Genomic DNA, 27,554 nt, shown 5'->3' on the forward strand with positions numbered 1-27,554 from the left:
TAGTTATATATTATACATACTGTTTTCTGATTTTTCGATTATATTTTGAATATTGTGTCATTGAATTTTCTTCTGTAGTGAGATTTTTAATGATTTTTAAGTATTGTAGGCTCCTTTAAAGGAATAGCTTAGTTAATAGGGACAAGTATGGACAGATCTTTTTGGTATTTTTTTTTTCAGTCTACCTAATTCTGTAATTAGACAATAAAATAAAAACGTTTATTTAAGTTCGTATATATTTTATAAAAGTGACAAAGCAAATCTCTCTACCTTTCCAAGTCTTATTCATTTACTTACATATTTATTTCGGTGGGTGTGATGTCTTTTTTAAAAGGAACTCCTGTGACACCTGTTACTCCAGCCAATGTGGTCCAAGGTCTGCCGGATCCGTGGGTATCTCAGATAACAAACACAGATACACTTGCAGCAGTAGCTCAAATCTTACAAAGTCCTCAGGGCCAACAGGTGAGCAGTTTTTTTGTTAAAACGTCAACAATGATTTATTTTCCTAATGATTATTTTATAATGTACCACATAAAAGAGTATGTGTTATTTCTGTAAAAATGAGATCACACTATAGATACTACTGTGTAACTTGCTTTTTCACTTAGTAAGGCATCATTTTATGCACTGTTTTATGAAAACTTCATTTCATACCAAAATACTGACGTAGCACATAGTTTGTGCCAAACGTTATTAGGTGCTATTGTTACTCCAGTAACAAGACAGGGATGTCTTCTCTCTTAGGAAAGATGTCTTTCTATGTTAGGGGAGACAAATAATAAAAAAGTATAAAACTTTATTTAGATAGTGATACATGACTTAAAACAGGATAAATTTTTAGTGACTGGGTTTGAGGGGAAGGGGTCAGAATTAGGGTCGCCAAGAGAAGGTTTTTTTGAGGAAGCGCCATTTGAAGTGAGACTTGAAATGGGACTGCTCTTGGTAGGGTTTGAGGATAGCCCATTCTTCACATCTCCTTTTTTTACCTGTCCTTTAAAAAACCAGATTAATTGTAATCTGTGCAATAAGGCGCCCCCTCCCCCTGAACTCTTTTTCCAAATATTCATGAGGTTTCAGCTACCTATGAGTTTTTGTTTAAATGTCACCTCAGTAAGGCCTTCAAAAAGTTATTTAAAGCTGCACATTCTTTCATCCCCTATGCTCCTTTTTCCTATCACCTGCTTTATTTCTATTACATTAAATAATTTATTTACTTTATTTATTCTCTGTCTCTTCCCACCAGAATGTATGCTCTACAAGGATGAGAATTTTTTTCAACTGTTTTGTTCACTGCTGTATTTCTAGTGTTTAGGTTGTAGCAGATGTTCGGTACATTTTTGTAGAATGAATGAGTAGTGTATAGAGGCATAACAGTGTTGGGTATGCAAAGATCTTTCAGAATTGAGATGTCTGGAGGGTCAGATGACCCGTGCATGTATGTTAATAATGACAAAGTTGACATGGTAGACCTAAGTGTGGACCTGGTTTCAAAAGACAGAAATGGTGGGCTGAGAAACAAAGAGTTCATAGGCTAAGCAGTGGGGAATTGCCAGAGATTTTCATGTTGCAGTCAGTGATCTGAACAGTACTTCAGTGGTTGGGAGAGGCGAGAAGCCTAGAGATAGGAAGTATCTTCGTTTTGATAACAATGATAAAAGAAGGGAAGTAATAAATACGTGAAAAATAGTAGGGTTGCAGACTCTCTAAAAGGACAATCTCCAAAAGGAAGGGACCGTTCTTGAGTTTTAAAAATGTAAAACCCATTTCAGTTATAGTCTTAGATTAGATCTAGTTTCTCCATTTTGGGGGGCAATTGGGAAACTGAATTGGATATTAGATAAAATTACCAAATTATTAATTTTATCTTGTGATAATATTTTGAATGTAATTCACAAAGCAAATGTTCTCATTTTAAAAGATACTTATTAAAATAAATACTTTTATCAGGAGAAGTGATTTTTTCCAGAAGAAATAGTGCAAGGAGAGTTAAGAAGACTTAGTAATTGTATTAAATCAAGAGTAGAAGGAAAAGTAGGGTGTTGCACTGGTTTGAACCTGACTGAAACAGTAACAGTGCTGTCTAGAAAAATGCGGGTGTCAAAAGGAGTAGTTAAAATGTGTAAAAGAAAAAATATGGTATTAACCCTCTTCTCTCTTTTCCCCTCTGCGCCTTCTTCCTCTCGCTCCCTTTTTCCTCCTTTTCCTCCTTCCTTCCCCTCCCTCCATCTTATCTGTTCTGAAGCTTCCTCAGTGCAATAACTAAGCTATCATATATTTTGGTATTGTCTTTGCTATCACATTAGTAGTTTGTAGTTACTCTTTACTTGATAGCCAAATGACTCTGTAGTTTGTTTCTTAATGTAGCTGTTTTAGATAAGCATGAAATTACTTACTCTCATCTTGGATGGCTTTTGTACCTTCTCCCACTATAAGTTAATCTTAAACAGTACACATGTCTTGTTTCTATTGTAAATTGATAATTTTCAGATTCAGCTCAGGTTTAGGTCTTGATTAGGAAAGAATTATTAATTCTAAGATGTATGTAGGGTTTACTTAAACTATGAAACATTTTCAGGATCTTACTGTTTCTGCTTTTTAAGAGGATGGATGAATAGAGGGAACAGGGATTTGATTTCAACTCTTGTTGGCCCTATTCACCTTTAATTTCATTAGTTTCAGACTGATCTAAGAGACAAATTGCTTACTTGCTTTCCTGCTTTCAGGAAATGTGTTATCTGATGGTAAATCTGAAAGATAGCAGAAGCAGTTGTTGTCAGTGCTTGGTTTTTTTTTTTTTTTTTTTTTTAACAGAGATTAAGGAGTTAATTGAAGAAGGAATGAAAAGCTTAGTGAAGGGGTGTCTGGGTGGCTCAGTCAGTTGAGCTTCCACCTCTTGATTTTGGCTCAGGTTGTGATCTCAAGGTCATGGGATCAAGCTTCATGTGGAACCCCTGTTCAGTAGCCCCGCTTCGGATTCCACACTCAGTGCGCATTCTGCTTGGGATTCTGTCTCTCTCTCTCTGCCCCTCTCCCCATTCGCACCCGCACTCTCTAAAGAAATTAATAAAATCTTTAAAAGAAAAGCTTAGTGAAAAAAATCAGTCTGTATGTGATGAGGTCTGTATCTGTCATGGTATGACCACTTTATTTGGCTTGAAGTTCTCTGACTTTCCAGAAGCAAGACAGACTTACTAAGGACTGTTATTACATATATGGCACACACAACAAAATATTTTTTTAATTACCTTGTTTTGAGTTAGTATTTATTTTCTCTTGTCTCCAAAGACTGTATAACTGAATTTTATTGACTAAAAGATGGGCATTCTTACAGATAAAACCAGCATCTGTTTGTAATAATTTTCCTTTTTTCTCCTCTAGCTTCAGCAGTTAATACAAACTTTACAACTACAACAGCAGAAGCCTCAGCCTTCTATTCTGCAGGCCCTGGACGCTGGTCTCGTTGTACAGTTGCAGGCTCTCACAGCACAGCTTACTGCTGCAGCTGCAGCGGCCAACACCCTGAACCCCTTGGAACAGGGAGTGGCTTTCAACAAGGTAGAAATTAAGTTATCAGATTTGTTCTATAAGAAGTGTTAAAGTCTATATGCTGTCATGTGGATTCTAATTCTATAAATTATATTTTATTATTAAACTATTACAATATGCACTGTACTGTATAATATATTATGAATTTTACTAGAGGTTTACATATTTCTGAAGGAACTTAAGTAATTTTAAAATTCCACTTGAAATATGTAGAATATTCTCTTTAAACTGGTCGCTAAAATTGTGTATTCAAAATTGAGGCAAACGATAATTTTCTGAATTTTCTAATTTCTTTTATGGATGTTACAAATACACTAATTTGATGTTCTGTGTTCTGAAATTTTATTTTTTTTAAAGATTGTATTTATTTATTTGACAGAGATAGAGACAGCCAGCGAGAGAGGGAACACAAGCAGGGGGAGTGGGAGAGGAAGAAGCAGGCTCATAGCGGAAGAGCCTGATGTGGGGCTCGATCCCATAACGCTGGGATCATGCCCTGAGCCGAAGGCAGACGCTTAACTGCTGTGCCACCCAGGCGCCCCTATGTTCTGAAATTTTAACCTGCTAAAATTATAATTGTTCAAAATGTGAAAGTTCATAGGAAAACTTCTCTATAGTTGTCATTATACTGTAATATGATAAATTGAGGTCTAACTATAAAGGATAGTAGTTTTAAAGTTGAAAATCTCATGTATAATTTATTGTGTGATTGCCTCAATGTTCTTATTAATTATGAGAATATTAAAATATCTTGGAAGTGTTATCCATGTTTTTGTTTCTGCTACTGTATTTTTTTTAGGAAAATAAATATTGATTTTTGTATTACTTAGACTTTCTTAGCTGTCAGCTTAATTTAGTCTGAAAATTTAATAGCTAAACCACATAGGGGGCACCTGGGTGACTCAGTCAGTTAAGCATCCTACTTTTGATCTCAGCTCAGGTCTTGATCCCAGGGTTGTGAGTTCAAGCCTGGAGTTGGGCTCCCCACTGGGCATGGAGCCTACTAAAAAAAAAAAAAAAAAAAAGCTAAACCACATAAAAAAAACCTTTAAATTGATCATTTGGAAGATAGTAGAGCATCCTAAGAAGAGAAATGTACTACGAATAGATCCATTGATTACAGTCCTAGATGTTTTTTAATCAAGCTTTATTACTGTTGGCAAGCCACTTAATTATTTTAATCCCAGTCTTCTCTTCTATAGAGCATTAGTATTTTTCCTGTGTTATGATTTGTTTTGTTACATAAGGCAATGTATGTCAAAGTACTTTAAAATACTCAAATCGAATGCTTTATTATAGCATAACATAAAATTATATAAAACATTTATGTATTAATGTGATAAAGGGAAATTAATGGGATGTCATTGGCATTCAGAATAGCATTTGTACCTTATTTTTGTGTGAAGCACCTTTTAATTTGTCTTTTTCTCCCTCCCCCTCCCCCTTAGAAGTTGATGGATAGGTTTGATTTTGGGGAAGATTCTGAGCATAGTGAAGAACCCAAAAAGGAAATTTCAGCTTCTCAACTGTAAGAATTGTTGTTTTTCTTCATAATCATACGTTTTTCCCGTTACTATTATATACATTGGATAGGACATTGCCTTCTGAACTACCAAGTATACTTTGAATAAGTTGGGATATGATTTCAGGCTGTTGAGCTCTAACATTACAGAAAGATGGTAGAGTTGCTGTCTTGTTGCCCCCCTATTTATCTCAGATCTTTGCAAATATTTGGGGTATATTAAAATTCTTTATAGGAGAATTGATAGATGTTGATATAGTGGTGTTATTTTCTATATCTGTATTAGGCGTTAAGTTATTTTATTCAGTTATAAGAATATTTGAAATAATAGGAGAGAAGCTTGCTTCTAGTGTCAGTGGCTACTTCTAGGCATTCTACCAAATTCTCAGGGTGTGTATGACTAATCAGAAGTAAAGATTGGGATTATAGGGCTTTTGTTTTTTTAAAGATGTGGATTGTAAATTTTTATAATAGATTAGTGATTTTCTTTTCGTAAGTTCTGTGCAGCCCTAGGTTCTTGCAGGTTTGAGAAAGGACCAGTGGGGAAGAGAATGTTAGAGAGTGGGGCATGGAAGGTGGGAGGATGGAGGGTGATGAATGGAGGGAATGCCTCTGGGAATCTTGTTTCAAGCAGAGGTTATTAATTTTATATATTGGGATAATAGCTCTTAAAATATATTTATATAATACATAAAAAGACATATATCCTTTTGGTAAAGAGACTTTACTTGAAAAATTGAAATCTAATATTTTAGATTATGAATTATAAAGTTAGAGGAGAAACATTTGAGATCGTGTAGATCGGTGTCCTGAACAACGTAAGAATCTCCTTTAATGGTGTTCTGATAGGGTATTTTTGTAATGTTTTAATGCCTTCTATGATGAGAAGTTAAATAATCTTTGTTACTGGATCCTGTTTGATTTTCTTTATACACATTGATCCGTTTTGCATTCTGAAGCAAGGAAACAAATTTGCTCCATTATCTTTTGAGACATAGCCTTTCAATATTTGAAGTTAGGTATCATTCTTCCCCTTAGGTTTATTTGCTCCAGATGAAGTACACTTTTTTTCAACTGTTTCAAGACTTCTCACCATCCTGATTGCCCCTTTTGGGATGCCCTCTTTTTTGTTCATGTCTTACCTTGTGGCACCCAGAATTCCAGGTGTATTCCAGGTGTGAATTTCCCAGAGTATAGTTAAATTATTATTTCCTCTTATCTAAGTACTGTTTCTGTTAACATACCTAATAATGTGAATGCTTTTCTAAAGAAAGCAGATTAGTTTTATAAAGTTTATGGTCAATTACAATTGTAGATTTCACATGTACTGATTGATAGACCATTTCTCCCGCTATCTTAGAGAAGGAGTTAAGTGACAATGTTTAAATACTTTTAACTTTTACGTTTCATTGAGATTTTCTTAAAGTGCTCTAATGTAAAAAATACTAATTTATATGTATTTAATACTCAGATCTTCCATCAGAGTATCTTTAACATGTTATCCATCTATTGAAAGACTGTTGGAGAGTATCTTTCTATTTTAACATATTAATGTTCTGAGGTATTCCATTTTCTGTTAATATTTCAAAAGTAAACATTGTAGTAGAGTATGTTTCATTTAATTGGCATGGGGGGGTTGAAAAATCAGTTATTTATGTATTATCTTCATTGGGTTTTGAAATATGTTTCTACTTGTTTTTCCTTCTAGTTCTCATGTTTCAGAATCTGTGAACAATTCCATTTTTCATCAGATAGCTGAACAACTACAGCAGCAAAACCTTGAACATCTCAGACAGCAACTCCTAGAACAGCAACAGCCTCAAAAGGTTTATAACTCCATCTTGTGGTCTTTAGAGTTATTGCTTTCTACATTCTTTAAAACAGTGTTTCTCAAGCATGGTGATTTTCTTCAGTTTTATTACTAGGAAGATCAACCTTTTTGGAAGATTCATAGTCTTTTCTGTTACCAGAATGTGTTCTGGATATATACATGTGCTTGGTATATTAGCAGTGGAGAACAGAAGATAGAGGCGGTGTTTCAGTATTACACCTTAATACTTCATGTGCTTTTCTCCACTCAGTTCCTTGTCAAGCAAAGTCATGATAATTTTGCTTTTGTTGATTGTGATGATGGCAAAATAGATTTGCTACCTTTAATTAGGCTGTTACTGTGTGGCAGGAAGTTTATGAGGCATGATTACGTTTAATGCTATGGAAAGCATTTTGACTCCAATTGTACCTTAGTGAAATTAAACATCCATTGCAAAACTATATAGCTAATATCATGTATCATTTGTCTTAAGACACTCTGTTATTTTATGTACAGCTACGAATTTTTAATCACTTCAAAAGTACAACATCCTATGGCGTTAAAAAAAACCCTAATAAATTATAGGGATGATAATATGTGAAGAAGAATCATACCTAGAATTGATAGAATAAGTCAAGTTGCAAAGGTGGGGTCAATCCATTGCAAAGCCTGTTTTTGCTCCATGTGAGAAATATTTATAGATACAAACTGTTTAGAATATGAGTGTTTTCAAATTCCCCCCAATCATACTTCTTTCTAATATCTGAAACTTTTTGGCAATAAAACAATACTACAAACGTTTTTAAAGTATGAGCAACGTGGTGTTAGATGATATATACACAGATGAACAAAAAAGCATCTCGCCTCAAGTAATCTCTAATGGAGGATTGAACACAGGGCAGAATTCTAGTTTCCGTAATAGAGGTGTACAGTGAAGGACAGTGGAAATAAAGAAGAGAGAAGAGTTCCTTTAAATTAAAGGGATAGCAAACCTTGGACACTGCTGGGGTCTGAACTTATCCTTTTAAATCAAATAGTAAACGTAAAATGGATATTCATGGTATTTGCTAGGTTGGAACTTACACCTGGAATTATGAGAATGGAATGCTGTACCTTGTTTTGAAGGAATGATAGAAGTGTTGGAGTAGGTGTAGTGTTTTATGTCAGGCAGATTTATCTGCCTGAGAATTTGGGAACTTTAAAGATAGAGCACAATGTAGAACATTTGGATGTTGTTTAAAGAAAAACACAAGTCACAAATCAATGAAAAGAAACAGGTTGTCCGTGATGTAATAAAAAAAATCACAGAGCTGTTATAGAGGCAACGGGTAGTCACGATGGAAGAGTTCATCCAAACAGCAGATTTGTCTGTCTATAAATGTGGCAGTTTTGATTGTCTTAGTGCCAGTTTCCTTTCAGAAAGTTTAGAAGAAGCAGTAAAATCAAGGTAGTACTCTTAAAATTAACACCAAATTATTGAAGTGAAAATTCCTAAAAGCTTGAGAGAACGTTATTCTTTTTTGTTATTTAAATTCAGTTAGCCAACATATAGTGCATCATTAGTTTCAGGTGTAGAGTTCAGTAATTCATCGATTGTGTATAACACCCAGTGCTTATCACATCACGTGCCCTCCTTAATGCCTGTCACCCAGTTACTCCATCCCCCCCACCTCCCCTCCAGCAATCCTCAGTTTCTTTCCCATAATTAAGAGTTTCATGGTTTGTCTCCCTCTCTGATTTCTTCCCATTCCATTTTTCAGGGTTATTCTGTCTTAAGAATCTCACCAACCAAAGAAAAATAGAGCTCCGGGCTTAGTTAATACATTATCTCCAAAATTTTAAAGGATACAGTAATTAGATCCTTTCGAAAGAATTAAATGTTGTTAAAAGCTTTCGTTGTTCAGAAATAAGTGTTGAAGAAAGGGAGTGGTGAAAGAAAAGCAGCTTTTCTAATACAGCAGGTAGATGGTGTTCAAAACCTATGACAAATTTCAAATTAGAAAGTATATCAGCAGGGTAACCATTAAAATTTAATAAATTGTGTAATTGGCTCTACCAAACCAGTTGCTTTCATATGATGAAGATAGGGTGAAATAAGCAGAAAAATGAAGCATTTTTGTTTACCTGTGAGCTCATTATGGCCGCCTAAAAGTTCTTACGGGGTCTCAGAGAAAGGAATCAGATTGCTCGTGCCACCCTACTCATTGCAGCTCTGACCACACCTGCATGTGAATTGATATCTAGTATCCCAAACAATAGAAAACCACTGAAACAGAGCACTTCCAAGGAGTGGCTGAATTGTGAAGGGAGTAATAGTCATGTTGGAAGGAGAATGATGGCCGTTGTCGGACTTAAGTTCTAGTTCATGATATTAGTCATTGTTTTATCAGGATAGTCAAGAGATGTCAGGAAAGCTATAGCTCAGAGTGAAATACTGATAATGAAAATGGTAGGACTGATGAAAAGGGCTTCTAAAAGAATGTTATGAATAGAAAGGTTATGGAAGATTCGGCCACTTAATAATGAAGAGCTATCATATGTAACTTACTTTGATTCAGTATTTTTTTAATATAGGAGAATATAATAGAGTAGAATTGAACATGATAAAACCTAAGATGGGTGATAATATTTAGAGCCCTGAGTTACTGTAAGTGATTTGCCGTCTCAGCTCACATAAATTGCATTTCATGGTACTGCAGTTGTAGGATTATAGCACAGCATGTGTGGATTTCAGTAAGGCTTTTGACAAAGTCTTTCCTGTCACTTAGACAGGAAAAAGTGGAGGAACATGGATCTATAACTGATCAAAATGTGACATGAGTATTAATCCACCTTTGAAAGAAGTCTCTGCTAGCTGCTGTTATCCTTGTCTTCTGTTTCTTCAGTATTAATGCTTTACCTGAGGACACCATTGAAGGAACTAGAGGTGTATACCAGGACGTATACTAAGGATATATACCAGTGTATCAGAAAAGCAGTCATTTGCCACCTGGGTCCAATGGATCCTTTTAAAATATATTTGAAGTCATCTTAGATAAGTTTACAGAAGTGAGACTAAAAGGGATGGGGGAAAGTACTTTACGAGCAATTTTAATATACATAATTGAAATGTAGCAAAACCATTTTGTGTCAAATTCAGATGTCACACATTCTTTTAGCAGAATAGAACAGTCGAGGTTCTTGTTGCAAAATACTGCAAGATAAAGTCCTTCCTGCTAACTAAGTGTATGAAAAGACCCTATTTTTGTCCTTAGAGACACATTTTTCTGCCATCAGTTTTGGAGTGTGAGAAATACATTTAGGATATGGTCATCTGAAAACCCATAGTCTGATATTTCACTTAGATATTAAACTTCAAGATCATCATTAGAGTCTAGAATGCTGCTTTTTCTTTGTATTCATGTTCTATTTTGTTTAATAATTGTGAAATATGTTCCTCTGTCAGTTATCTTCTCTTTGCCATTACATACAGAAATGGAAAAATCTAAATATTCAGCTATGTTCCAGGGAAAGCTTAAAACCAGACTACAGAGATAGTGTCTCCGATACTTCTTGAAATACACAGTATTTTTGGTAATGCAGTAAAACTGGATGATGATGATTCTATTTCACCATTGACCCTTCTTAACAATTATATTGTTTTTTCTTTTTTGTATTATTTTAGTCTTTCTTGAAATAATTGAGAATAATTGATGGATAATAGCAGAATAATTCTTAGAATGATGAAATTCTTAGAATGATGAAACATTCTTAGCAAAATGTTTCAATATATAGGATAATACGACCTCTTAAAATCCCATAACGTGTCTTAGATACAGGAAAGGGTACAATGGACCTAATGCTAATTGCAAGATAATAGGATAATTTTTAGTTGAATTTTTATTTTTTAAATAATTATTTTTTTGAGAGAGAGCCCATGCACGCGACTGCGCACGATGGTGGGGATAGGGGAGGAGCAGAGGGGAGAGGGAGAGAAAGTCCTAAGCAGACTCTGCGCTTGCGTGGAGCCCAAAGTGGGGCTCATCTCATCACCCTGAGATCATGACCTAAGCAGAAACTAAGAGTTGGTTGCTTAACCAGCTGCGGCACCCCAGCATCCCTTAGTTGAAATTTTAAAGTAGATTTTCTCTTTGTTCTTCATAAGACCTCTAAGAAAGAATAAAGGTCATGAAATTATAGTCTTCTCAAATGGGTAAAACTCAAACAAGAAACTCAGAAACTAAAATTAGTTGCAGTGGATCTTGGTGGTTATACCAAGAGTTAACCATTAAATAGAAAAATTAGGGTAAAAAACAAGGGTGGGGGGGAATGTGAAGCTTAAGATAAATGGAGAAGTAAGAAAAATACGATGTGAAGAATATATGCATACTGAACTCAGGACCAAATAGATTCAGGGTGGAGCTGAAAATTCCCTTTCTGTGATAAGAATTCTGTTGTTATATACTTTTAAAGACATAAGCCAGGACTTTGCTTAAAATGTGTTTGATTTGTTCGGAAAGAGTGCTTGCTCACTGATGTTTCGGCCAGTACTGTGGCATGTGTTTCACAGAAGTCTTTTCTACTTTAACTTTGTTTCTAAACCTTGAAAATGTTACTTATTCTTAGAGAACCGGTTCCTTCATAAAGTTAGAAGCTTGGAACGGTTCTTTAAATGTTCTTTTTGGCTCTTAATTTTTATGCTTTTTCTTTCAGATTAGATGTCATTAGAATAAGAATTTTTTTAAAAAAAATGTTACTGAGATAGAATATATAACTAAGGTGTACAACATTGTGATTTGATACGTTAATATATTGCAGTAAGCTTAACACCTCTATCATGTCACAAAACTCATTTTTTTGTGGTGGGAACAGTTAGATCTAGTCTCTTAACAACTTTGAAGTTTATAATACAATATTGTCTGTAGTCACTATGCTGGTATTCCTTACACAGATAGGGAGACCAAGTTTCACAATTCAAGTAACTTGTTCACAATCAGAGTTTGTAGCAAGGGCGTAGTATTTTTGAGTTACTCTTCTCTGTTAATTATTACAGTAGCTCCCAACTTGTCTACTACCAGGAACTACTTTTGTTAATCTTTAACACCTGCAAAGATGTTTAAGAAAAGTTTATGTAGGGATACTTTTTCATAATTAGTTTTCTCATTTTTAGTTAACACCATAATATATGCAATTGCTAAATCAGATTCAGACTAATAAGTGTCATGTAAGTAGTGTCACTACAGCAAGTTGCTGTAAATCTAGTCCCAGCAAAACAAAAAGGGGGGGGATTCAGATTTTAAATGTTCCTTTAATTAGTCTTCATTGCCTAACTTCTGTTAGTACTTCTTAATACTATTTTGCAAATTCCTAGAGGTGGAGGTTGAGAAAGGCCCAAATTGAGAACTCTTTCGCTAGATCAGTTAATTTGGTAATGATATTTGAGCTTTGTTTTGCCTATACAATAATGTATGACTTAGTTCTTTAATATAAAATACTTCTACATTAAAAGTAACATAGCATTTTAATTTATAGCATTTTATAAAAATGGTAATTGCCATTGAAATTCTAGATTCATTTAATTTAGTGCCATTATATATCTTTCATGATGTAATCCCTTCATTCTTTAAAGTATAATGTCTGTATTTTCCACAATTTAAAATTTGTTTGAAGACCTACTTGATCTTAGCATTCTAATACAGTCTTCTTCCTCTTTTGTGGAGGTGTCCCGTGCTCTTAAGTAAACTTGGATTTGTACAAAAGTGTAATTTTAGGTTGATTATAAATGATTTAACATGGGACTTCTATATGTGTTGTGCTCCTTTTTAAAACTTTGTGAAGTTTGCATGTTTAAATTCTGTTGTAATAATATGCATGGTTTCTTAATGTTTGTGTGTTTGTATACGTTCTCAATAGGCAACCCCTCAGGATAGTCAAGAGGGAACATTTGGATCAGAGCATTCAGCCTCACCATCACAGGGTAGCAGTCAACAGCATTTCCTTGAACCTGAAGTGAATTTGGATGATTCTATAGATATTCAGCAACAGGTAAAAAGTAAATGTTTTTCTGGGTCATAAATTTCTAAAATTACTTAGAGGAGAATATTATAAAATATGGTAAATGTTTTTTTGTGTAAAATATTTTGTTTTTATGTAAAGTAATGGTAATGTCCTAAATATTTTTTCCTCACAATTAAGCTATATATTAATCATTTTATGTAAATATTAGGCATTAAAGCTATTATGGTGAATATTTTGTTAAGGCAGAATTGTCAGTATATACTGCATCTCAGTCAGGCATTTTGCTGTTCTTTTGATTTTCAAGGATATGGATATAGATGAAGGGCAAGATGGAGTAGAAGAGGAGATCTTTGAACAAGAAGCAAAGAAAGTGGCTGTTCGCTCAAGATCAAGAACACATTCACGATCTCGCTCAAGGTTCTACAATAATATTTAAGAGTAGCTGTGTGCGAACCTTTAAAAGTTGGCTTTGTTTCTTTGTATCAAGGTTAAAGGAAGTGTTTTTCTTAAAATAACATCTTATATTCTCCAGAAAGAAGTAATGCAGAATTTCAAAAATGGAAAAATTTTTTGTTCTCTTTTAATTGGATATATTTGTGGCCATTTATTTGAATAATATACATTAATTGCAGACATATCATAAGACTTGGATTCAGGATTATACCTGATTTTAGTTAATAATATTATGATTATACCGAACTTAGGATATTATTGCCTCTGAAAACTGTTCAGTCAAGCTGTAGAGGAACAGTGTTAGAAATTCCATTGTATTTCTTAGGTTTTATGTCATTTTGTAATAATACCAAAAGTGATCATAAAAATAAAACTACAGGAATTATTTTTATAAACATTAAGCATAGCATCCGATTATTATAAAGTATATCCTATGGTTTTCTTTGTTAGCTTTTCAACATGGCTAAATCTCAATAATGTACACGCTTACTCAGTTTGAGTTGAAGTTTCCTTAACCTGGTAATTCTTCTGTAGTTATATACGTATATTTGTAGTTTTTGCTACAAATTCTCTTAAAACTTTAAGTCATTAGTCTTTAATATTAATATACTTTATTTTCTGCACATGAATACCCCTGAAAATCTGAACAGTGTATGCTGGAAGAGGGGTAGTATCTTTGATGATTTTTTAGTCATTTCTTACTTGTTTCAAGAAGTTATTTGTATTTACCTCTTACAAACGAGAGCCTGTGAGTTCCACTCTCCCTAAACCCATCTCATGTCAGTGAGTAATCTTGCTAAAGCAATTACAGTGTTAGGGCTGAAATCTTTGCAGCTTCTTTGTCTTAACAACACCTCCTTATTCAGCATTTAGAAGCAGTGCAGGGGCATATGGTCGACGGTAAAAAAAAAAAAAAAAAAGAAACAGTGTTTCCGGATCACCGTATATTTAAAGTCAAGCACCTTGAAATTTTAGAAGTTGGAAACTTATAAGCAGAATTCTTTAGTGGCCTCATTCTCTGTTGGAAACATTCTCTGTTTCGTAATTTTAAGAATATAATGTTTTTATCACCTAAGGTTCTATTTTCTTTAATCTTTCATTCCTATTCTTGACTCTTGTTTGAAAAATGAGTTGGAGGACACTAAGGAAAGTAAGGCCCTTATTGGATAGAATCTCATTTTCTTCTTCCTGGTCTCAGTAAGAATCATTGCAAACAAACATCTATTACAGTATGGGCCTGAGCAGTACATAGATTTGAGAAATGCATGTTTGATACTTCATTCTACTTACACATTTTTTAAGAGGTAGCTAGATATAAGACAACCTTTTGTGTGTGTGTGTGTGTGTGTGTGTGTGTGTGTGTGTGTGGTTCCCCCCCCACCTAGAAGTGAGAAATTTGACAGAAGAATAATACTTTTGTTAGAAGTAAAATAATATCTTTTTTGTAGATCACCAAGAAAACGAAGGTCTCGGTCACGATCTGGTTCCCGAAAGCGTAAACACAGAAAGCGATCACGCTCACGCTCAAGAGAAAGAAAGAGGAAATCATCACGTTCATACTCAAGTGAAAGGAGAGCTAGAGAGAGGGAGAAAGAACGACAGAAGAAGGGATTACCTCCAATTAGATCTAAAACATTAAGTGGTAAGTGACATACTTTACAAAGCTTTGGTTTCAACAAATATTAAGAAAATCATTACCTGCTAAAGACAACTGTATTTTTAGACTAAGAAATTGAAAAGTTGATTGGTAGATGAATAATTTTATCCTTGGTTTTTGTAAAGTGAGAGAGGAGAAAAGAAGAAGGAAGAACAGGTTCTACTGAAACACTTAAGATCCATTGAGAGTTGATTTTTTAAAATGCAAATTAGAAAATATAGACCTCGACTAATAATATAGAAAGTGGACCAGGCCTACTGTCTCTTACATAGCACTGTGATTTCTATTCAAAGTGTCGAACCAAGTTTGACCACCAGGTCTGGGGAATAATTAGTGAAGGGATCCTGTAAATTTTAAAGCTATTTGTAAACTTATTGGATCAGCACCAAGGGAGAGATTCCCATTGTACAGACTTTCCCTCCTTTATATGTTAATCTGTAATGTATAATTAGAACAAATTTGGTAGTAGTGGGAGTTTAAAGGAGAGTTCACTTGGTAGGAATGGGAGTTGTAATTAGTACCGGATTATTCCCGAAAGATTCCTAGGGAGTTAGGATTTCTAAGGTGAACAGACAGACTGCAGATGGGCAAAGTACATAAAATGGAGCAAATTGTCATTCTTTGCCAAGAGCTGAATACCGATCAGGTTGTTTAATTTCTGAAGGTCTCCAAATTCTCTCTGCCATGAAGATAGATAAATAATTGGTATAACTTATACTGCTGAATCATCCTGGAAATCCAGGCTTATAATTAAAGGCAACATCCAGCCTCTTACTAGGTTCTGGCATTTTCAGCAAGCTGTGGCTATCTTGCCAGAATCTTACCTGATAATCGGAGCCAGTGTTAATTTAATAATGTGATACTCCTAACTCTGAAAATTTGTTTATCCCCTTAGGGCGAGAGACCAAATTCAAACATTTTAGTGCTGTCTAATAAAGAAATAACATCAAAGGTCTGACCATAAAACCTCTGCTGTGCCCCCTTTCTCATGATTACCATTAGGACATTCAGAATCACCAGTTTTAGTAGGGCTATTATATGGAGTCTTTTCCATTTAGTTCTTCGCTTTCCTTGTCATATTATAGCTACCACCATTTACATAGTTACTGACCATGGAATTTATTTCCTATTGCTATGGTTTTTTTCATGAATAAAAAAATTCAGAAAGCACATAAGAAAATACACTGAAAAGTATATCCCTCATTATTTACCTCAAAATTCTCCTTATTCCAAAGCAATATCAATTTCATGTGGCCCCAGCACATTTTAAACACATATGGTAGTATTTCCCTATCATTGGTCCTTTGAACACAAGAGTATTCATGAATAGTGCAGTGGATATGAAACATCAACAAGCAGTAATATTCTAGGAATCCGTGTCCTCTCATGGGATGGGGGAGATTCATTTTTGCTTTCTGGGTTTAAAAAAAAACTTGTCTGTGGGAAAAATTTGTGAAGAGATTACCTTGAAACAGTTCGGGAAACATGGAACATATTTCAGAGAGATTAAAGCAGCTGTGATGTGGTAGAGTAATGAAGCGGTGGGAACTATTCAGTGAAAGAGGTCTAAAAATTTGCTGAGGGTTTGTGATAGGTTGAATAGTGGTCGTCCAAAGATGTTCATAGCCAAATTATTGGAACTTACAAATATGTTACATTATATGGTATGATTAATCAGGATCTTGGCATGGGAAGATTAACTTGGGTTATCCAGAAGGGCTCTGTATAATCCAGAGGTCCTTATAAGAGCGAAACAAGAGGGTCAGAAAGAAAAGGTGATGTGAAGGAGAAAGACGAAGATAGGTAAATGCCCCACTGTTGGCTTTGAAGATGAAAGTTGGGGTCATGAGCCAAGGAATGCAGGCAGTTTGTCAAGGAAACAAATTCTCCCCTAGAGTGTCCAGAAAGAATGCAGACTTGATGATCCATTTTAGACCTCCACAACTGTAAGAGAATACATTTTTGTGTTTTAAGCTACTAAGTTTGTGGTATTTTGTTATAGAGTAGAGTAAAACATACATTGCTTCTTGAGACTTTGGTTAAATATTAAATCATATGTACATACGGTGAGACTGTGAGGCGAAGAACAAGTAGGATAAGAACATTACCAGGGAATCTGTTAGCTGAATGATTCTTAAAGCTAACACGTGTCTGGAAGACTTTTGAGTTCAAACCAGCTGGAGTAGAGAGAGCTGGTTGAAAACCTTCGTTCAGTAGAAATCTTGCAGTAGTCACTAGTGTGGGGCTAAATTAGCTCTACAGTAAAACCTGCTGGAGGCCTGTCCCATAATAGATAAAAAGATCATCAAAAGGCTGGAAACTTTGTCTTTAAAAATGATATTGATGTAAATCTAGATTTATTAAAATTCCGCAAATGTATCATCTGTTGTAAATACTTTCCAATTACGTGTTTTCAGGAAAGGAAATGTTTATGGAGGCATGAACAGTACAGCTTAAAGTAGGTGAGATACCTCATGTGTAGGTCTGTTTCTTAAAGAGAAGTGCTTCCCGCAAAGTATCTTTTAAGTTTTTCATGATAACAAGTTAAGGAGTTCCAATTCAGCCTTTTCCCCCTTGTATCTCCGTGCAAATTATTTCCTTAAGGATAAGGTGCTGTTTTCAGATTTAACTGTTGATTAGGAAGAAATAATCCACTTAATCATTCCAGCACAGAAAGATTAAAGGTGCAGAGATAGGATTTGCAGTAAGAAAAGCGTTTTTGTGACTTTGTTGCATATTAGAATTACCTACAGGATTTTAAAACTCCCAATTCCCAGTCCGTCGTACCCTGTAACCCTTCATCTTTTAGGTTAAGACCCGGGTATCCATAGGTGATTAAAGTGTGCAGCCAAGCTTGCGAACAGAGGTTGATCTGCAGTAGATGTAGATGGATATCTGTGACTTTAGTTCATTTTAAGCCTAACAGATAAAAATGTCACTGAAGTGTTTTAAATATCCATCTTAAATCTTGTTGTTATTAGTGCTTTTTCTTCAGCTGCTCAAAAGAAATAGCTGTGTCTGTGTGATTTAAGTCATTTGTCTCTTTTATGTCTTGACAGTATGTAGTACTACTTTGTGGGTTGGCCAGGTGGATAAGAAGGCGACCCAGCAAGATTTAACCAATCTGTTTGAAGAGTTTGGACAAATTGAATCCATTAATGTAAGTATCACTTCTTATACAATAGTTTAAGATTAAAAATACATATACAGAGAATTTTCAGTCAAACAGTCACTTTGGTTCCTAATGAGCCCAGTAGAGTATCTGTCTTTAATAATGCACATCTTTATAGGGATTATTTTACTTTAATCATTTCTGTGTTTATTTATGCTGCTGTTTATCTCGTTAATTAATTTTTCTTTTTTTAGTGAAATTCTAATGAAATGTTCTTAGAGGTTTTATAGCAGTATAGCTAGCACTTGGTTCCTAAAATCATCCAGTGTTTGGGTTAGCAGGAACCCTATCTGTGACCTAGTTTAATTCCACACCCTCCCTTTTTTTGGTAATGAAAATGAGGAAACTGAGTCCCACAGAATTTTAATCACCTACACATGAGCACATAGGTGGTAGTGGAGACATAATTGGATTTGGGGTCCCAGTCTTTTTACCAGTCCCCTTCCTCTTCTCCCCACCTCTCCCTCTCAAAGCAGACCTGAGGCAAGAAAACTTGTGTGGTCACAGCACCTCAGTAACTTGACTGCAACTCTCACTCCTCAGCTCGCTTTCTTTCAGTACTTTTGCTCCATCCAGTCTCCTTCTTTGAGTATATTCTTCATCCTCAAGCTCTGTTTTTTTCCCCTGGGTCTAAAACTAAGTCATGGAATGTTTTATAGAAATTTATTTGTTTGAGAAGCCTTCTAATTCATTAACCCTCTCATTTTATTCACTGTTATATTTTTATGTCTCTTGAACTTTTATCATTTGCCACGAAATTGGTTGCCTTTCCTTTCTAGTCTTAGATCCTTATGTGACCAAACTTGACTTTTCCTTGTTAATAACAGCACTCTTCATTGAATTGTTTGACCATTTCGTATACTACTTTCAACCGTATATGATCTCATTGGAAGCTCACAAGAAGCTGGTTAAGTAATTCCCATTATTGTTTTACCAGTGAGGAAACTAAGTGATTTGCCTGACTTGCGCAGACAATAAATAGATGATTGGTAGAGTGTTTCAACTTAATGAGTTTCATATGCCTCTCTCTACACCATGGCTGTGCTGTAGGCTTTTCTTACTCTTTTGTCTTTTCAAATTTCACCTGTCAAAACATAAACTATCTGCTGGAGTCCTTGATCCTATAACCTCTGAATTTTTTTTCTGCTTTCCCCCTACCTGAGATGTCAGAAATGTGTTGACAGTTGAAAAAATAGGGATGCCCAAAATCAGTGTCTTTAAATTCTTATTAGAGTGCCACAGTATACACAGGTGATTCTAATGCAGAGTCAGAAATCACTACTCAGAATGGATCCTGAATCCAAGCAGCATTTGGATTGTCCTATTACTTGTGTCATTTTTGGCCTTTCTTGTTCCATAGTCATTTGCGCATTAGTTTGCCTTGTCCGCCCCCCCCCCCCCGCCTTCTGTATTACCTTTTTAGAGCATAGTACTTAGAAATAATAGGTACTGAGTTATTTTGTGAACTGAAGTGTATTGAATGGCTAGTGATAAAATCCAGGATTTGAAAATCTGATGGAAAATTTATAAACATTTCACTTGGTTTTGGGGGAGCTTGAGAACTGAGTAAAAAGTCTGTTCGATTTAGCACTTAGTGGGTCATTGCTGAGCTTGAAAATTTTTCAGTCCATTGATACAGAGTTGGGTCTATATTGCAAAAGAGGAAGAAGTATATAAGGTGTTAGACTTCTTTTTTGAGAAGTTTGTTATTAAAGTTTGGAAAGTAGCTTGAAGTGAACTCTGAGTCAAAGTGAAAACACTAAGGCTGTTTTCTTATTCGTGTTAAAACCTTTGTCCAGAAGCACTTGGGCAAAATTAAGTTTTATACAGTTGAAGACCTTTAGTGTTATCATTTGTTGTAGATTATAGATTTTATATTAAGAATAAGATACTTCCCCAAACAAAAATCCTTCTCACATTACTCCGTATGACACTTGTTGAATAAATTGCATGTTTCAAGTATGTTGGCCATGCAATATTGTTTTCTTTTTATCTGGTGGTATTACATACATGTCTTTTTACATTTTTTGTTTTAGTGTTTCTTTATTGTGTATTAGGAAGACTTTGATTGACATGTGATATTCAAGATTTTGCTTATGTTATGACTCAGAGTGAGACCCAACTAGGTTTTGAATTCTTTTTAAACTAAGTCGTTAGCTGTACATGGATTGTACCAATAAATAGCCAAAGGAAGAAAAGGGAAAAACCATTCAGTCTTAGTAGTCAGTGATCTGTTTCATTAAAACCATACAGTAATGTCAGAATGAATGCCTTATGTTTACCCTTTCTAAAGAAAAAAATTTTTTTAATAGATGATTCCTCCCAGGGGCTGTGCTTACGTCTGCATGGTTCATCGACAAGATGCTTTTCGGGCTCTTCAGAAACTTAGTTCCGGATCATATAAAATTGGGTCCAAGGTCATTAAGGTGAGATTGGAGGGGAGGGACCCATGTTCTTCTTTTATTGGATTATTAGAATGTTCCTGTATTTGATTCATCTTCTTTTTTAATGTTATGGGAAAACCTCTAAAAAAGTTTATTATTTCAGTATTGTTGAGTTATAGAATTAGAAATAGGTAAAGTAAAACTTCAGCCAAATGATTCTTTGAAATCACACTTACAGTTCAACATTTTATGAGCAGAACTTTCTCATTTTTACAAGTTCTTTCTTTTCTTTCCTTTCTTTCCTTCCTTTTCCTTTCTTCCTTTCCTTTCTTTCTTTCCTTTCTTTCCTTCCTTTTCTTCCTTCCTTCCTTTCTTTTTTTCCTTTCTTTCCTTTATTTTTAAGTAATCTCCACACCCAGTGTGGGCTCGAACCTGTAACCCTGAGATCAGGTGTTGCACGCTCCACCAGCTGAGCCAGCCATACACCCCAACAAGCTTATCTTTCATTCACTACTTCCTCGTAATGCTTCCTAATCATACCTTTTTAATTATATTATTATTTTCTCCTTTTTAACATTGTGTGTTCTACAACCCAGGCCACTGTGAAGGGTTTATTAAGCATATTTTTGTTTTCCTTTTAGTCTTTAAAACCGAGTGTTTATTGTGTATTTTTCCATTTTTACTTCTTGCGACTAATTTAAATTTTATTTCTGCTACTTGAAGATAATTTATTACATCAATTTCTGCAACTGAATTAGAAACTTTCAAGGTTAATATGCCATGTGATTTGTCATTTCATGGCAGAGAGTTTCCTCTGTGTAAAGTGTCTCCTTTCTTAGACTACCAAGATTTTGTTTAAATTATGATAACTATTCTAATTACTGCTAATGTAGGTTGACATTTTTATGGTGAAAAGTAGATTTGGATTGTTCTGGAAATGTGTTTTTCAGTTTTAGTAAGAAGTGGAAATACATCCCATGTTATAAATGCCATTGCTGTCTAATGCACGCTTTATTTTAAAAACAAACAAAAAGAGGAAATACATGGAAAAACTACTTGGTTACTCTTATTTTTCTAGCATCCAGTGATGCTTTACTTGTCCAACTGATTTCATTTATATTTACATTGTTTACATATAATTTTGAACATTTTACCTGGTTTTCACAGTATATCCGAGCTTTCTTTTTTCTTCTCTTCATTCCTGATAGATTGCTTGGGCTTTAAACAAAGGTGTAAAAACAGAATATAAACAATTCTGGGATGTGGATCTTGGAGTTACATATATACCATGGGAAAAAGTTAAAGTGGATGACTTGGAAGGTTTTGCAGAAGGAGGCATGATTGACCAGGAAACTGTAAATCCTGGTAAGTACACTAAGGGTGGTTTTATTGTTTAAAAAAAAATATGCTTAAATGGTCGTAGTTGATAAGAGTGTCGTGCATGATAAGGTGAATTGTGCTTATTTTATTTCCTGGATTCTACCCCCCAAAAAGGGAAAAAATCTGAAACACTGCCATTTGCACTGTATATGCTTAATAGGTCTTATTTCCTAAGTCAAGAGGATAGTGTTTTAGAAGTCTATAAATGTAGCATTTTTTCTGTATGTCTTTTAAAAAGTTTTGCTCTTTTAGAGAAAGAGTTGTGTATGTGGAGACTTTTTTAAACTAAATATTTCAGTTACTCGAATTTAAATAAGAAATGGGGATGTAAGAAATTTCTTTGAAGAACTTCCTAGATTTTGATTAGTGTCCATGTTGAGAATGACAGGAATAGAATCTTAGTTTAGAGAGCTGTGGTTCTGATTCATGCCGTTCTAGAGTGCTTATAACCAAATGATCATTTGGCCTATTTTTTTGTGTTTTTATTTTTAAAAATACCAGTTATAAATCCACAAAATGGTTAGCATTTGTAAACAGTAAGAAATCTTAAAATGGATGCTTAGAAATAATTAAAATGTGGTATATAGCTTATTTCTTCACATTTTAGCTCTTTTACCAAAGTAAGCTAGCTAATTTTCAGGATATTTTCATTCTTAGGCCAGTATAAATATTTTCAAACACTTTTTCAGTGTTTTCTTCTTGGCGTTTTTTTCCCCCCCTTTTCTTGATGGATATTTCTCCTAAACACTTATTCACTCAGTAAATATTTTAGTTTCTTTTGTGTGCCAGCCATGATTTTAGGAATTGGGATTATAGCAGTGAGACAAATAGATAAAAATCCTTCCTCTCATGGAGTACACATTGTAGTACAGGGGTTGACAGCCTATATATAGCCCATGGGCCAGATCCTGCCGGCAAGCTCTTCTGTAGAGTTTTATTGAAATACAACCATACTCAGTTGTGGTTAACCTATTTTACATGACTTTTTTTTTTCAACAGCAGTTGAGTAGTTGCAACAGAGAACAACATATGGCCAGTAAAGTCTAAAATAGTTAGTATAGGAAAAGTTGGCCAACCCATGTTTCTAGTGGAAAGAAACAGATAATAAACAAAATTGATAAACTATATAGTGTTTTTAGGTTGATAAGTTCTCAGAAGAAAAAGCAGGGAAAAGAGGGGGTTGACAGTATGGGTGTGGAGCTGTTGCAGTTTTACGTGTAGAGGATCTGATGGAAAGAATGATATTTGAAGGAGTGAGACGTGCAGCTCTCTGGAGAAAGAGCATTCAATACAGAGGGAATAGTATGTGCAAAGTCTGTTCAAAAATTATGAGACCAGTATGGTTTGAGCAGTTAGTGAGGAACGAGTAGTAGGGGATAAAGTCAGAGAGGTGTACAGAGAGACGGAGTCATAGAAAGTCTTACTAGTCATTATAATGATTTTGATCTTTACATTGAAGGAGATGGAGAACCATTGGAAGAACCATGCGAGCTTCTCTGTTTTATTTTTGCATAGCTGTGTTTTCAGAAAGGTTTTTCTTTATTGAGTTAATACTTTTCCTTGTTGGTCTCCCTTTGTACCTTGTGACACAAAATAAGATTGGATCCTCTTGTATCAGACAGCCTTTGAGATATATATCTAGGATATCCTCTGAATATTTTAGTATCTTTTCATTTGTGCCTTGTGTCATGCTTCTTTGGACTCCTTGGTATTCTCATCAGACTTACCTGGGCAAAACGTGGGTTGGCAGCTGTAGTTGTGGACACATCTTAAAGATGTGCTAAGGTAGATGAGGGACGTAGAGATGAAATAAATAGATACATGGAAATAAAATGAAAATTTTGTACCTATCCAGAGGAAATCAATTTCAAATATTTTGTTTAGAGTGGGAAACTGTGAAAAGCTCAGAACCCGTTAAAGAGACGGTCCAGACAACTCAGAGCCCAACTCCAGTTGAAAAGGAGACAGTGGTCACCACCCAGGCAGAGGTTTTTCCTCCACCTGTTGCTATGTTACAGGTTAGTGCTGGGTGTTTTGTTATGTTAACGTGTTGTCTTACATTTCTGTTTTTACTCATGTATTTACTTTATAAAACTTAAAGTTGTCCAAAATAGAATAAATACAAGTTTAGTCAAGTAATTTTGGGGAAAATTATGTTTTTTTTTAGAAATGGTGTCATTTATGTATAAATGTTTATTTGTTGTATAAGTATTTATCCGTGGTCTGCTTCTATGACATTCACTGTTCTAGGCACCTGGGATAAGGATACATCAGTGGAAAGAAAACCACACAAACCCCTGCCTTTATGCAGCTTTTCTTTTCAATAGGGGAGACAGAAAATGCAAAATAAGTAAGTTTATGAGATACTGTGGAAGGAAAAGGGAGTATGAGGGTTGTAAGGAGTACCTGGATAAGGGCTTATGATTGTACATAAAATGGTCAGAGCAGGCTTGAGAATGTGACATTTGAACAACAACTTAAAGTTGCTGAGGGAATTAACCATGTGGCTACCTGAGGAAGAGCACTCACTGTAGGCAGAGGGAGCAGCCAGTCCAGAGGCCCTAGGCCAGGAGTGTATTTGGTGTGTTCCGGAATAACAAGTGGGCTAGGAGTGAAGTCAATGAGAGCCAGCTTAGTGGAAGGGAGAGTTCTAGAAGGACTTTGGTTTTCACTCTGAGATGGAGCATTATTGGAGGAATTTGAAGAAAGGAGTGACTTGATCTGGTTTTAAAGGTTTTAAAAGATCTGGTTTTAAAGGATTTCACTGGCTACTATTTTGAAAATAGACCAGTGGGCATTAATAAAAGCAGGGAGACCAGTGAAGAGACCGTTGCAGCAATCCAGATGAGAGCTGATGGTGGCTCAGACTAGACTGATGGCAGTAGAGAGAATGCGAGATGGTCAGATCATTAGGGGTTATGTGCTGGTGTGTCCAGTGGGATTTGTCCATGTGGCATGATGAAACTTGACTTGTGAGAAAGAGAAGAGGTAAGGTTTTTGGTTTGAAAAATTGGAAAGCTGAAGCTATCCTTATCTGAGAACAGGAAAGACATTTGGGAGTTCAGTTTTGCACAAGTGAAGTTTGGAGTGTCTTTCAGACAACGAAGTTGAATAGACCATTGATAATATGAAATTTATGAAAGAGGTACACTCATAGTACAAGTAAATATTTGGGAATTATTGTGCCTAGGATGAGTAGAAAATACCTATGCTAGGAGTAGAAAATTAACTTTGGAGAAATTCACGCCATTTTGAAATTGTTATTGGCATGCTTCCTAATGGTCAGGTTGCATACCATAGCTGGGTACTATAAACTTAGTGGGAGGGTGGCAGTTTAAAACTGATCATGATATTCAGTATTCAGGCAGGTGCCCATTACTTACATCACTTGAATGTAAGATAGATTTCAGTCTCCATGTGTGCTGTCCTTTGAATAATACCGCCTTGCTTTTACCCCAAGTTAAAGTCAATTTTAAGTATGCGAGAAGGAAAATAACAGAACAACTTAATAGAGTGGTATTTGCTATCTCCCTTAGAAAGAAATAGAAATTATTTACCTTTAGTTGTTCCAAGATGTAATCATTGCCAATGGATAAAGTGATTTATGGACTTTTTATTTTCTGTCCACAAAAGATTCCAGTAGCGCCAGCCGTGCCTGCAGTTAGTTTAGTCCCACCAGCATTTCCTGTCTCAATGCCAGTTCCTCCTCCTGGATTCAGTCCAATCCCTCCACCTCCTTTTCTGCGAGCGAGTTTTAACCCTTCACAACCACCTCCTGGTAAGGAATTTTCATCTTGTTTTAAATTATATATATATTTTTTAAGATTTTATTTACTTGAGAGAAAAAGCACGAGTGGTGAGAAGGGGCAGTGGGGAAGGAGAGAAGCAGACTCCCCACTGAGCAGGGAGCCCAACACGGACTCAGTCCCAGGACCCTGAGATCATGGCCTGAGCCGAAGGCAGATGCTTAGCTGACTCCACCCAGGCACCCCAGGAATTTTCATCTTATGTGTACTCTACTTTAGAATACCATTCATTCATTCATTTAAAAACTTTTTTTTAAATTTATTTTCCTTAAGTAAACACTACACCCACATGACCGCAAGGTCAAGTCACATGCTCTACCGACTGAGCCAGCCAGGCGTCCCACAACATCATTCAAGTTATTATTTTTCCAGGTTAAAATGCTATAGAGCATCAGTTCTCAAACCTTAGCATACGTAGGGATTACTTTTACTTCACTAAGACTGAGGTGGGGCAAGACAATTGTATTTCTAACAAGTTCCCAGGTGATGCAGATGGTTGAAAGACCAGCATGGAGGAGAAAAAATGGAATTCTTTAAAAACAGTGAAATATTCTTAAAATAATTTAAAATTTGTGTTTAATTTTTCGTATCAGAATTCTCTGTAGTTATCACCCATTCATCAGGAAGTATGCATTAAATTATATAGATTATTCCTCCTAAAAATCATGGTTTTCACTTTTGAGATAAGAATTATAATCTGTCTAAAAATGCTAATCAAATTTGTAATACTTTTTTTGACGTTATAAATTTTTGATGAAAGTTCCTTGAGTCAGCATTTCTAGTTTAGAAACTATAGATTACTTAACACACATCAATTAAATATAAATGATAGCTTATGTAGCTTAAAGATAGAACTTTTAGTATTAGACCATGGGAGGATAGAAGAATGAGGGAGAGGCACAAGGGATCAAATGATGCATGTTGTTTTTCAAAGCAATTTTTATCTTTCTTTGAACTTCATGAACTCTTTGCATATTGTAAGAAAAGAAGTACTTTGATTTCTATAATTTAAGTTCTTACCAATTGAACAGAATTCCTAAAAACTAAACATTATCTGACATTGGTTGTAATTTATTTGTCATAACATAAAATTTTACATCGTAATTAAATATATAATTTGAAATTGATGCAGATCTTATAAGAATTTTATCTTTCTTATATGTTAAAGATTAGAAAATTACTCTTGTCAAGTATTTTCTGTATTTGGATTCTGAATTAAAATTTTTTTCAGAAGATGTATTTTTTTAAAGGTATATTTAGAAAGAGCAGGGGGAGGGGCAGAGGGAGAGGAGAAGAGAGACTCAAGGAGACTCCATGGAGTGCGGAGCTGGACATGGGGCTTGATCTCACAACCTTGAGATCATGATCTGAGCCAAAACCAGGGGTCGGGTGCTTAACTTAACAGCACCACCCAGGCCCCCCTTGAGAAGATAATTTTAAAGGATTATTTCAAAAATCATACTACATAGACTTTGTAAAGTCATTGTCTAGCATTCGTTTGTTGAAAATCACATATCCTTATTTTTCCCTCTTTTTTAGCCACTGCTTTTTTTTTTTTTTTAAGATTTTATGGCGGGGGAGGAGCAAGTGAGCCTGGGGGAGGGGCCAAGAGAGAGAATTTTCAAGCATACACCCCGAGGAGCTTGGAGTGTGACATGGCGCTCAGTCTCATGACCCATGAGAACGTGACTTGTGCTGAAACCAAAAGTTAGATGCTTAACTGACTGAACTACCCAGTTGCCCCTTTAGCCACTGTTTTTAAATTGAATTTAATGGTGGCTCTACATCTTAAAAATGCAAGGAAACAGGTCTATAGTTTGATCA

General features: G+C 35.2%; 1 protein-coding gene across 12 annotated transcripts in view; it reads left to right on the top strand.

The window, feature by feature from the left end:
• SCAF8 (SR-related CTD associated factor 8) overlaps nt 1-27,554 on the top strand; it is a 219,365-nt gene that overhangs the window by 48,042 nt on the left and 143,769 nt on the right. For 11 of the 12 annotated variants that reach the window (XR_006780957.2, XR_015726150.1, XR_006780958.2 and 8 more), the window contains 12 exons: nt 335-465; nt 3,382-3,558; nt 4,998-5,077; nt 6,780-6,897; nt 12,774-12,905; nt 13,183-13,295; nt 14,780-14,973; nt 18,048-18,148; nt 20,473-20,586; nt 21,753-21,909; nt 23,809-23,942; nt 25,558-25,702. Coding sequence is in view for 6 of the 12 variants with exons in the window: in XM_045805401.2 (XP_045661357.1) it covers nt 335-465; nt 3,382-3,558; nt 4,998-5,077; nt 6,780-6,897; nt 12,774-12,905; nt 13,183-13,295; nt 14,780-14,973; nt 18,048-18,148; nt 20,473-20,586; nt 21,753-21,909; nt 23,809-23,942; nt 25,558-25,702 (1,596 nt within the window). In the remaining 6 variants the exon portion in view is untranslated. The remainder of the gene's footprint in view (nt 1-334; nt 466-3,381; nt 3,559-4,997; nt 5,078-6,779; nt 6,898-12,773; nt 12,906-13,182; nt 13,296-14,779; nt 14,974-18,047; nt 18,149-20,472; nt 20,587-21,752; nt 21,910-23,808; nt 23,943-25,557; nt 25,703-27,554) is intronic. The other variant, XM_045805399.2, reaches the window with a different exon arrangement.

Source organism: Ursus americanus, chromosome 11 (assembly GCF_024610735.1).
Source record: "Ursus americanus isolate L20-20 chromosome 11, mUrsAme1.1.p, whole genome shotgun sequence".
NCBI classification, from domain to species: Eukaryota; Metazoa; Chordata; class Mammalia; order Carnivora; family Ursidae; genus Ursus; species Ursus americanus.